The sequence below is a fragment of the Sarcophilus harrisii genome, chromosome 3 (genome assembly GCF_902635505.1).
Source record: "Sarcophilus harrisii chromosome 3, mSarHar1.11, whole genome shotgun sequence".
Classification (NCBI taxonomy): domain Eukaryota; kingdom Metazoa; phylum Chordata; class Mammalia; order Dasyuromorphia; family Dasyuridae; genus Sarcophilus; species Sarcophilus harrisii.
In genome coordinates this window covers 234253291-234266497 of record NC_045428.1, presented here as the reverse complement: position 1 = coordinate 234266497, position 13207 = coordinate 234253291, and the positions used below count along the sequence as shown (strand labels likewise).

At 33.0% G+C, this 13207-nt stretch overlaps 1 protein-coding gene across 3 annotated transcripts in view; it reads left to right on the top strand.

Moving 5' to 3' along the window:
• RRP1B (ribosomal RNA processing 1B) overlaps nucleotides 1-12922 on the top strand; it is a 78191-nt gene extending 65269 nt beyond the window's left edge. For all 3 annotated transcript variants that reach the window (XM_031959214.1, XM_031959215.1, XM_003763388.4), the window contains 2 exons: nucleotides 8773-8839; nucleotides 9698-12922. In XM_031959214.1, coding sequence (XP_031815074.1) covers nucleotides 8773-8839; nucleotides 9698-9891 — 261 coding nt within the window. In that variant the 3' untranslated portion in view covers nucleotides 9892-12922. The remainder of the gene's footprint in view (nucleotides 1-8772; nucleotides 8840-9697) is intronic.
• The last annotated feature ends 285 nt before the right edge of the window (nucleotides 12923-13207 follow it).

The window sequence follows — 13207 nt, the reverse complement described above, 5'->3', positions numbered from 1 at the left end:
TAGGACTGGATACTAAACCTATAAAGGATTATTGATTGCAAGTGTTGAAAGAAAAAACAATCTCTCTACCAGATATGTAGACTATATCCCTGTTTCACCTCATAGAAACAAGGTTAAGAAGATTTAGAAACAAAATTTCTAAAATGTTGCATTCTGTGCAATTTAATCATTAAATAAGAACTGTTTGTTAATAGCCATAAGGCCACCTTAGTACTGAATGGAAATAATGTGTTTCATTAAATAGGTTTGAGTCTTTAGTTTTCTTTCTTGACATTTGTCAGTCATTTGCAAGAAGGAAAGGCATGACTTCCAAGGAATAAAAATTTGGCTGATTTGAGGTGTGTATCTATTGCCTTTATCCCATATGAACAAAAATAATCTCTGATACCTGAGTTTATTAGCTTTCCTTATAATTTGTTCTACCTACCTTTACAATTAGCTTATTTTATAAGTTTTATTTAGTATCAAAGATCAATTTTTTTTTTATTTCTGCATTTTACTACGGGAAGATGTTATAAAGGACAGTAGTTAAATACTTTCTGGTTTTATATCTTATTAAACATGCAGTTATGGACAACATAGAATTTGGAGAGTCAATTTATTCTTGCTTGATTTATTCCCTCCCTTTTTCCTCGCCTTCACTATTCCACCCCACCCACACACATATTTCAAAGGCAGTCTTGAAGGGGAAGTCAGAAAATGGTAACTAGCTTAGTTTATAAAGTGTGAATTGATTATCTGATAGTCTAAACATTTTATCAAAGGCTGATAGAACTACCTCTTTCCATCTGATTTACTCAGGCCCAGGCAAAGAAACCTGTGAAAAAACAACCACCACAACAAAAGTCTTGAGAGATATAGACATAATGAAGAATTATCTTCATTAGATAATTTGAATGGATCAGTGCAAAACATCAAAAAAGAGATCTGTCTTTGCTTTTCCTTATATTTGCTACATAGTTTGAGGCATTCAGAAACTTGCTCTTTGCCCTGAATAAAAACAGGAAATGTACAGATAGGAATATTCTGGGACCAATAGGAACCAAATTCATGTGAGATGTAGTTGTTGAATTTTCAAAGATTTTATAATTTGAAAATTTGCAAGTACTACAAATAAGGGTTTAATTATTATTTTGTTAATTATCTAGTCTTAAGAAAGTGATGGGGAAAATGTTGTAGATGCATATTAAATTTTAAGTGTTATGAGTTTTAAAATATCTAGCCTACAATAAAAGAGACTAAGGAAGAACTCCGAGCCAATAGTACTTTATTAAAGGGCCCATGGTCCCCTCTAATTAAGTGGACCTGTGATCTTTTTCACGATCTGAAATGCCCTCTTCTTCCAGAATCTTGTATTTATAGAGTTTGATACCCAAATATCCAAAAGAAGCATAGTATGTATGGTTGATAGAACTTGCTCTTGAGGGTCAAAATGACAGGATTAATGGGGGAAAGGGATCACAGATTGAGTGAAACATGGAAGATCTCCACTAATTAAGTCGTTATAAGATGGTCACCTGCTCCTGTTGGACAAGAGAGAATGGTCCAGAGTTACAAAATAACTTGGAGGACTTTGTGTAAATGAGTGTCACCTCCACTACATTGAACTTGGTTACTATGACAAAGAAAAACAAGGATGGAGGATCTCCAGTAAACTTCTTATAATTAAGCAAATGAACTTAAAATCTGCAGCTCACAGTTCTGGAGCCTAAAATAAAGAATTTTATAATTAATATCTCCTTGGAACCATACCAAATTAATACTAATTGGAATAGTATAGGGGTCCAAATGGATTATTTTTCACATTCCCCCCCCCCCCCAATCCGCCCTCTGATCCATAGAAAAAAAATCTGTCCTTTGGAGCTTTACTGTCTAAAAGCATGAAGAGTAGTCTTCTATGAGTGATGGAAAACCAAAAGGGAACAATCCTTTTCCTGAGCAATCCAAAGGTAACAACCGAGAAGATGAAAAATGGGCACAATTATCACATAGTGATTCCATTCTATTTGATTAAACATTAACTCAATATACAATGAATGTCTGAGGTGACTCACTGACTAAATATTATGAGGGACAAGTACTTCAGAGCTAAACAGGTCAAAAAAAAAAGAAAAAATATGTAAATCAGGGCTAGAGGGCATTTGTTCAAGCATAGCAACACAAGCATTGCTTGCCCTGCATAAAAGTTATGGAAATCTTTTGAGTTTATAAAAACAATTCAAGCGATTTTTACAAACAGTCATCCCATTATGGTGATGAGAGGCAACATTTCCTGCAGGTAGCACAGACAGATCTAGATATAATATAAGAAGTGGAGGAAAATAATACATTGAGGTCCTTGACCAAAAGAATTATCAGTCACTGCTTTCAGTGGTGGAGCAAAGCAGAAGTAAGGGACTGAAAAGGAGGATTCTAATTTCATATCACTGTGGGCTCAGGAACAGGTACATTAGGAGTTGTTTGTGGAGAGGATAATCTTGCAGAAGATGTGCTTGCTTGTTCATCTCATATAGTTGTCTAGCCTCTGAAACATGCAGTCTTGTGTAAAACTTACCACTTAGGAATGCTGTCATAAATGGGGCTTCAGAGCAACTAGTAGTGGATTTGCTTCTCTAGTTCAGATCACTTCCAGTGATTCCTCTTCCCTGTTAAAAATTTCTGACAAAAAAAAAAAAATCTTATTATAATCATAATTTGCTATGTCAGTAACAAAGTCAGGTAATGAGAGCCAACTCAAACTTTAAATAGTACTAATATAAACATCACTAGACCAGAGAATTAACATTTTTAGTTTGAAAAATTCAAATAACTGAAAAATTAAAACATTCTGAATCCTCAGCACAAGTTTTATACTTGGCAAATATAATTACCTAGATTTGTTAGCACTATTTATTAAAACCAACTGATATTTATCACTGTTAGCTATTTTCTTTTAGCTGCTCATCTCCAGCCTAGGAAAATGAGATTTTACTAGGGAACTAGTGACACAGCATTTTTTAAAATTTTTATTTTTTAGGTTATACATGTACATTTAATTTTTACATATTTTCATATGAGTCATGTTGGGAGAGAAAAATCAGAACAAAAGGAAAAAATTATAAAGGGGGGGAAAAAATTCCAATAAACTTTGGAATTGCTTTGGGTTACTAAATTGCTGAGAAGAGCCAAGTCTATCATAATTGATCATCACACAGTTTTTTTCTATGTTTTTGTGGTTCTATTTGCTTTACTCAGCATAGTTCATGTAAATCTACAAACTTCTAAAATCAGCCTGTTCATCTTATAGAATAATATTCCTTTTCTTTCATATACCATAATTTATTCAGCCATCCATTCATTTTCCAATTTTTTGTCACCACAAAAAGCTGCTACAAATATTCTTGCACTATGTGGGTCTTTCCCTCCCACCCACCCTTTTTTTAAAATATGTTGATAGGATATTTTTTTAAGAGGAAATGTCATACTAGGTATGCTTCTAGTCAGAAGCCTATCTCAGCTTATGCCAAGAGTTGTTTTCACAGCCTTCCCCAAGAGAACACTACCCATAATTTGTGAATATCATTCACAAATGATATCATGGATCATTGGCCTAATGGGATACCTTGATGATCATACCTAGAATTAGACTCAGAATAATATCGATTACAGCTCCATAACCTCTAAAAGCAAATTGGAATAATCATAACCTCATAGTGTTAGGTGGATTCAGTTATTAAAGATTACATATCTTTGTTATAGATAAAAAAAAGTTCAAGGTATTTAATTTTATATTTTTAAAATAAGTCACATTCTTAGATTAGCTCTGAAGGGGCTTCTTCCTTCTAGATCTATGTCTCAGGCTGCCAAGACTTAAAATATACTCAATATAAAATAGAGCTACAAGAAAAATACATTAAAATACATAATTCACCTAAAACTTCAGAGAATTTTAGTTGTTATATCATGAGGCCCTCAATTGAAAAATCTTGGTATCTCTCTCCTTACTCATAGCCAGCCTCAGAATTAACCAAGTGGGAAACTGTCTTATTAGCAATATATGGGGATAGGTCAAGAGAATCCTTCACTTCTTTCCAAGGGATAGACATCCTCCAGGGGCAGTCCTCGGAATGCAGGGGCACATGACATTTCCTTTGAATGATGAACCTACCTGCCTTTTATTCAGAGTTCACTTATATCTGAATTCAAGACTTAGTATAGCAACAAATTGCCATGTGCCAGACTTTTTCTGTCTTGAAAATTGCTTAAATCTATTTTTGGTAATAGTTTAAAATGTGTAGGGAATTGACCAAAACCCAGTTGTGACACAGGAATGTAACAGGAATTGCACTACTAGAAAACCTCTCTGAATAGAGATTGGATTAATAATGTGACTTTTTTTCTGCTTCCTTTTTTGCCCACTTTTGTGCGACTCAAAATGATGTGTATTTTATTTTTTAAATAATTTGCAAATTCTACTTTTCCCTCAATATTTCAGCATTTTAAGCCTTTATTAGTCACATGCTCATTTTAATTTGATCCTTTCTAATTTGAGCATCCTCTATTTAGGTGTACATGCACTTAATTTATTTCTATATCTTTTTTTATACATATTCTTGTTTGATTCAATATCGACTCATTCTTTCTCTTACTAAAACCTTATTTATACATTTTGAACTTATTTTCACTAACCATTTTATTTCTTAACAAGTTCCACAATGTTTCTAATTTATGTAAACAATGGTTTAAATTGCAGTGGTATCATTAAACTTCACTTACCTCCAATTGCTTTATGATTTCAAAACAAATTTCCTTTTTTTTCTGGGAGCACTTTAGGATTCTCGGCTTCAATCAGAAGTTTCATTCTGGGCTTGCATAGTATCCTAAGGTTCCTTGTTTAAAAGCAATAAAACAACAAATAGGTATCTGAACTCCGGTTCTCCCCATTTTTATTGTTTCCTGAAGATGCTCTAAAATTTTCTTATTATATGCCTTCTAATGATAAAAAAAAAAATTCCTTCCTATATATAATGAGCTTATCTCAACATTTAATACAGTTTTTGAGTATGCCTTTATTCTACACTGAAATTAAAATCAATTTCACTGATTCATACCCCAAAATGACTACTGAAACTTATTTAAGCTTAGTAAATATGTTTCCTTTTTTAATTCTGAATTGTTAAATTATTTAAGTTCACAAGAGTTTTATCCCAAATTCACCTGTGCTGTTCCTTAAGTTTCTCTTATTTTATCACTTCCCTTACTTCCTATTTCATTGACTCTCTCTTGAACATATCTCATGACTAATAAAACAATTTTTAAAATGCAAACTCTCTAATATTTCCAATTCTTAATTTCTAGGATTAACCTTTAGGGTTCTAGACTCTAGTTGATCTAGGGCTTAAAGATCCTTTATAAGTGAATATTCAGCAAAATTTCTACTTTCCAGTAGAAGTTACTAAGATTTTAGTTCTGATTGTTAATGATTGACTTAATTCTAAGGGAATATAAGTGAATATCTTTTCCTTTTCTTATCTCTGTAAAACTAAAATGAGCTTTTTCAGGTCAAAAGAGCATGGAATTATTCCCAGGATGATCACATGTCTTGACAGCTAGCTTATCTTTGAGGTAGAGAATCTCTCCCCTAAGACTTATCAAGTCTGGCTTAAATTATTGCTTTCCCCCATGTGATTGGAAAATCACTGTTCCAAACCCATCCAGGAACCAATCATAGAGTCCTCTAGATATGTTCCTCACCCCACTATGAGCCACTAAAAGTTATATCTCAACCAATTTGAGGGATTTCTCTATTGATGACAAAATGGTTTAATTACTCCTTGTTAAAAAGAATTTAAAGGCAAAGAAAAAAATCTTATTTCAACCCTGCCAACAAGAAGTTTTAAAATTAGATAGGTAGCTAGCTGATTAAACATGAACAATTCCAGTTCAGAATCTCTATAGTCTTAATGAAATGGAATTAAGAAAAATAAGGGGGGGAAAGTAGTCTGTGTATAAAAAGTTAAAATTATGACCATATAGTTTTTTATAAAAATAGAATTTGAGTGCTCTGGAGTTTATAAATTTAGACAGATTAGTCACAGATTCAAACAGTCCCTCTTGGCCCAACTGGAAACCTGTCTTAAAGAATATGAATTTAAAATATATCAAAGCAGTCACCATTCTTGGAGAGACTTGACTCGAACTCAGAGCATTTGGGTGCAGACATCCAGAGGAATCCAACCTCCTGGGGCCACTGTCTGTGCGAGGGAGCCATTGGCGAAAATTCAACTTAATGTGCACATTCTTTTTGGGTTCCTTGCAGGGACCAGCCAAAAGAGGTTGAGGTCCATGCATCACCATCCTATCTGGGGTGCTATTAATTTGGGGATTAAAATTGTGCTACTTAAAATAAGAGACCAAGGCTGAACTTTGAGCAAATGTCACTTTATTCAAGAGTCTATGGTCCCCCCTAATTAAGTGCACCTCTGATCTTTCTCACAATCTGAGATGTTCCCTTCTTCCAGAATCTTGTATTTATAGTATTTGATACTCAGCTCATAATTCTGGGGCCTAATACACAAAACTTAAAATCACTATCCTCATAGAATCACATCAAACTGATTAATACTGACTGGAATAGAGTAAGAATTGAAATGAATTATTTCTCTCAGTATGTTGAATATAGATTTCCCCAGATCCAGGAGTCAGTTGTTAAACATTTACCAGCACAACCATTCACATAAGATAGAAATATAGGAGTCCACAAAATAGCGATTCCTAGAAATTAAGAATTATTTATTGTTTTAACTAATATCTAGGGTTTTTCTGAAGAAAGGAAAACCAAACTTTTTTTTTTAAAACTGATGATTTACTCATAAAATGTTGGGCCTTTAGGCATAATGGTTAGAAGGAGTGAATTTCCTTTGCTCATCAATACTAGCTATCCTCAGTAGACAACTTCTTTGATGCATCATATGGGAATCTGAAAAGGCTTATCCAGCAGAAAGTAAAAATATTCCAAATCTATATGCACCTTTTGGGGAAAGAGGATGATAACTTTCAGTGCCTATCTCTTTGGCCTGAGCTTCCACACAAAAGTGATACTTATCTTGTTACCTATTTTCTCTTTGAGCATTTTTAATAAAAACCTTTATCCCACTAAAGCACCTGGTATTCCTATACAACCAGATAACCAGATGTAACCCAGCATTTAGGTAATCTCCTTTAATTGCCTTTTCTGTATTAAAGTTCTGAACTAAAACCCTGGATGCTGCCCAAACTTTAGCAACATTCCGATTAGGAATAATAGAGCACTAGAAACTTGAATATGCAATAATAAAAGTATTAGGATAGTTCTCAAGAAGCAGTACTAGAGGGGCAAGCTAAATGGTGCAGTTCAAAGAGCACTAGTCCTGTAGTCCAGAGGATTTGAGTTCAAAGGCCACACACTTCCTAGTTGTGTTTCCCTGGGCAAGTCACTTATCCCCGATTGTTTCCCAAAAAAAAAAAAAAGCAGCAGCAATACAAGGGCAATTTCAGTAGATTTAGGATGGAAAATATCAGCATCCAGAGAAAAAACTAAGGACCCTGAATATGGATTGAAGCATAATATTTTCACCTTTTTTTTTTTCTTTCATGTGTTTTCACCCTTTGGCTTGATTTTTCTTGTACACATGAAAAATATGGAAATGTGTTTAAAAGAATTGACACGTATGTTTTACATGTATTTGGAAAAATATTATTGGAAAATTTTTTTTTAATTTAAAGAATTTGAAAAAAATAAGCAGTACAAGAAGGTATGTGTATATCACATATATATATACACTTATACATAGACAGTACCACTTCCCTGCCTCTTTCTATTGCCTTGTGGAATATGGCTTGTTTTCAGGTGAAGATAGTTTCCTCCCAGTCAGATAATTGAAGGCCTTCTTTTGTTCTGTGTATCATCTTTGCAATTTCTTAATATATAGTATGTTAATAAAGTGTAATTAATATACTATAGTGTAATAGGGAAGTTGGGGCAGATATATAGTGTAGTTGGAGGCAGATACTGGTAGATTACCAGGCCTGGAGTCGGAAAGATGTGTGTTTAGGTGCAGCCTCAGATACTAGTAGTATATAAGCCTGGTCAAGTCACTTAATCCTGTTTGTTTCAGTTTTCTCATCTAGAAGAAGGAATGGTAAATCATTCCAGTATCTTTGCCAAGAAAACCCCAAATGGAGTCATACAAAGTTAGCAACTAAATAAGTGAACAACAAAATAATAAATTAATAGACCATGCCTTAGCCTAAGTCAAACCTTAGTATATACCTCAACCATTTTGTTAAAAATACCATAGTAATTTATAAGAAGAAATGATATTTTAAAATGTCTACAATAGAATTGTAGCTCTTCTGAATCGTATTTAGATATATAAATTCCATGAGGTTATAATCATCTCCAAGTTAAGATTTCTATACTCTTAGACTTGAATAGGAGTTATTAAATCTTCCCCCTCCTCCCCAAGAGCCGGTTTTCATCTTAGTGATATTTGTACTCAGTGTTTACTGAAGAGTTTATATCTGTGGCCTTTCCTAGTGAGATAACTTGATTTTCCTCGTATTCCTTTAGGTTAGGCAGAGAGACAGGAACTTCTTTAACTTAAATATCCAAGATACGATATTCCTTGTGTATAATTTTTTCTCGTACTGATAGACATTTGCCACTCTTGTGATGAAAAATTTTAGACATCAAAAATATTTTATAAAACTGATTTAAACATCCTAGCTTGTTATTTCTATCTTCTTCTACAGTTAAACAAGCAACCATCATCCAGCTCCAAAAAGGTCACTTTTGGGTTGAACAAAAACATGACTGCAGGTGAGAGGGTGTGACTATTGGGGATGGGGACCTCATTTCAAGTCTATGCAGACTATATGTGGATTGGACTTAGATTCTCTTTTCAAGAGTTGGATATCTGCCCTGAAAAGCATCTTATTAAAATGTATATAAAATACAAAGTGGGTCAGGAGATTCCACTTTTTATCCTATTCCTCCAACAGAGGTAAGCGTTCCAATGGATTATTCCCATTTAGTAACTATACTTTTGTAAAGCAATAAAGGAATAATCTTGGACTTTTCTAGTTTTTCTCTTCATTTCCAGGAGCTTTTATATCATTCTCAAATATCCACATAAGCAGTGGGATTCAGATACTAAAAAATAATTCAATTGCTGCCCCTACTGTGACTACGACAATAAACAGGAAAAAAAAAAAAAAGTCAGAAGATTTGAATTGGGGGGATGGAGGAGTTTAAGACATTCTTTTGAAAAAGGAAATATTGATGATATTGTGTATTTTAGAACACATCCTTTGCTGGCAAAGTTCATTTCAGACTCTTTAAAACTGGGACAAGCAGTGAATAAAAAAACTATGGAAGAAAATCTTTTTCTTCTAAAATTTATCCTATTCTCAAACTAGAGTGAAAGCTAAGTGACACATGATAATTTTGATCAAGCATTTTCCTGACTTTACAACCTCATTCCCAAAATTAATTATTTCAAGCTGTTGATCTTTTCCACCTTATCTTAGAAACTGAACGACCTAAGTCTAGATTACTCCAGAAAGGAAGATGTGGATCTGAGAGCATTGTAAAGATATTGCATTAGTGAACCAGTTTGCTGTAGCCTCGTTCTTTTCCCTTAACATTTGACATTTGACTCTATTTTGTTTCTGACAGAATTCAAGAAGACTGACAAAAGTATCTTGGTAAGTCCAACAGGACCTTCTCGAGTTGCTTTTAATCCTGAACAGAAGCCTCTCCATGGAGTGCTGAAGACACCTACGAGTTCACCCCCAGAAACTCCCCTTGTGACTAAGAAATTGCTTATTGCACCTCCAAAGAGAAGACCAACTGCTATGGACTTCTTTTGAGCATAGCAAGATTCTTTTCTCTTTCAGGACTGCTTTTTGTACAGAATATTCTGTAAATTATAACTTTGGAAATTTTTGGCCTTTTTATCATTATTATTATTTTATAAATTCCTATAAATTGTATATAAAATGTTCTGGTTGTGATCTGTGACACTGCTACTTCACCATCCCTTCAGTCTAAGGCCATGGAGATGCTTTGTATAATATATTCTTGCATTTGGATTATAATTGGTCTTTGCTTGAATCCTTGGGAAATTATTCCCTCTCTTTAATGTCTTCAATGAGAGCTTTTAGTGAAGGAACTCAGACTTTTTCTATTCTGTCTTTTTCTTAAGGTATAAAATAAAATCTACTGGCCAGTTGCTGGTTTATATGAAGCTTTGCTACTATTGTTGTATGTGTTGTGGTAGCTGATTGTTTTCTGGTTATTTGTAGTCTTAATAAGCTCTATGTAATTGGCTTTAAGGGGAAAAAAATACTGTGTGGTATTGTTATCCTCAGATAACCTTTAGATGTTTGGTACTTTTTGCTAGTAGAACATAATTTCTTTCAAATTGGTGGATTAGCACTACCATAGTTTGTGTGATCAGCCAGTTTAATATAGACAAAATATCATTTCAGTCCTGTTTGTTGTTTTCCTCTGTCTATTAAAACTGCACTATTTCCCTACTTGCTAGGCAAGTGCCAAGGGCAATCCTCAAAATAACCCTACCTGCTGAGCTTCGTGAAAAAACTAATTTACTGATGTCTTCTGCATTCTTACATGGAAATCTCTGTTTCACTCTTTGTTTGGTTGCATGGTTTTTATTAATTGACTATTTGAACCAAGGTCTCATGAACCTTGAAGTGGCTTTTCTGTATTACAACAAGACAGTGTCTCACTCTCTTAGAATACCAATTTCCAAGATGCACAAAACAAGAAGCCTATGAAGATTCTGTTTGAGGACATTGATTTTTACTGTATTTAAGATATGAAATTGTCTGTAATTATCTATTGTTTTATGTGGTCTTTTTTTTTCTGGAATTTAAACATTTAGGATTTTAAAGTTTCCCCTATTTCAGTTAGCCACCAAGAATTAAATTTGATTTCATTTGTCCAGATTGCATTTTTTTAAAAGCAGGATTGTGATATTCTATTGATAATTCAGTTTTTTATGAAGGAAAATATATATCTGCCTTGCAACTGAACATGTAATGAGAGAATAAATTCAAAACACTTCAAATCTTCATAATAGGATTTAGGAGGCAAGGGAGAAGAAAAAATATCAAGGGCCCTTCCTTTTGGTTTCTTCTCTTTAAAAAAAAAAAAACTTCATGTTTGTTAGGCAACAGCAGACATTGAAATTTCAAATATATTACATGTATTTTTCATTATGCTTCATTGTCAGAACTTAAGAGAAACTTAAGCTTGTCTAGGAGGCCCAAGAATATTGAATTTCCACATTAACCCTAAGCTCTTCCATGACTATACCTTGTACTCGATGGTTGAGTCACAAAGGACGCTTGATATTATACTAGCTGTGATAGGAATAGCTTTTGAGAATGACAAAAATTTTAGAAATCTGATGAGCTGCTCAATTAGATTTGAGTAATTACAGTTATATTTCCTTCCCTTTTTTTGTTGATTCACATAATCAGTGAAGAAGCTTTAACCACAAAAATTATAACTGAACCAACTTGTCTATGTCTATAAGTTAACTGATAAAAGTAATGATATGATTTCATAACATTTTTTAAACTTTGGTGATTTTTACTTTGCCTGATTGCATAGATTTATCATAATTAAGCCATGGAAGAAAGAACTAGTTGATATTGTACTCTTTCTATTGTTTCTTGTGGTAACAATTCTCTTTTGTTACTACATATAGATTAATAGCTTTTGTTGTAAAAAAAAAAAATGCATGTTTTTTTTTTTAAAATATATATTCTATAATGCATTTGGTTTCTGTATTCAAGGGAAAGATGAGATATGGGTAGTCACAAACAAGATGAGTTTAACTTTTGTTTTTAAATAATTTATAAACTGCTAATCATAAATTGTCTTTTTAAAGAACATATAGATGATTTTTATTAAGCACTAAGATCTTGAATCTACTACCAGATGTACTCTTTTTAGCCCCAAAATACCCCCCCCCAAAAAAAAGGAAAGAAAAGAAAAAGAAAAATAGAAAAGGCAAGAAGTTCTAAAAGAGAAAAAGAAGGCATTGGTTTTACAGTGACTAGTGATTTTTTTTTTCCTTCTCAGAATTGAAGGCTTGAATTAACAGTGTCATCTATCTGCACTGTGGTATTGTTGTAATAACCTTGTAAATATGCCTGTATCAAATATAAATTGTCTTCTGTCGTATAAGAATATTTTCAAGGGGTAACACTGAATGCCTTTAGTTTACTGTATCTTCAGCTGTTTCTGAATTTTGTTTCATGTTGTGAGTAAATTGAAAAAGTTTATTCTAGGATTTTTGTTTTTGTTTTGTTAAATGTGAACCACAAAGGAAGGAGACAAGTACTGTTTACTTGAATTCCCCTTGTACACCCAAGAAATGTATCACCTAAAGAAAATGTATTTTGAAAATCACAGCTTTCTGTTTGAGTATATGTTATTTTTATAGAGAAAATTGCCAAGAATACTTAAAAAGGCCAAAAACAGGAAATGACTAATGTTGGTAACCTTGAATTACAGTTTTTGTAAAGGGTAGTTATTTTTCACAGGTCTGGTCAATTTTGTACAATTTTGTATCAGACTCTTCTTAAGATTTATAATCATTTGTAATTTCTAACTGGACTGAAAGCACAAAGGGAAGTGTTAACAGGAAATCTGGAAGAGGTTGGTTTTAAGTGTTAAAAAAAGTATAAAATTGGATTTAATTTTAATCGTGTGTGTTTCTCTGTATTTTTATTATGCTAGCAAGGAATATGTTTCTTTACTGTAAGTTTGTATTAACAGCTGCTGTATTAACAGTGTTTGTCAATGTGGTATTTCAACTAAGAAAGTCACATAGCCAAATCCAATAAAAATTAGTCTTTACTCTGATGGGTTTTGTGTTCAGTGATGAGAGTATTTCCATCTATCAAAACCAATTACAATGGACATTGTAGATTTACTTTCTTTATATATTTATTATTAAAATGTATATTTAGGAGAATAATTGTTAGGCTTTTCTATATTTGATAACATGAAATATCTAATTTTTTACACAGTCAGGTATGCTGGTAGGTATTTAATAACTGGCTCTCTGTAAAACAATGTCTGCAGATCACACTTTTAAATTTAATCTACCCAATTAACATTTTCTTCACCAATTCTTAAATTCAAGGA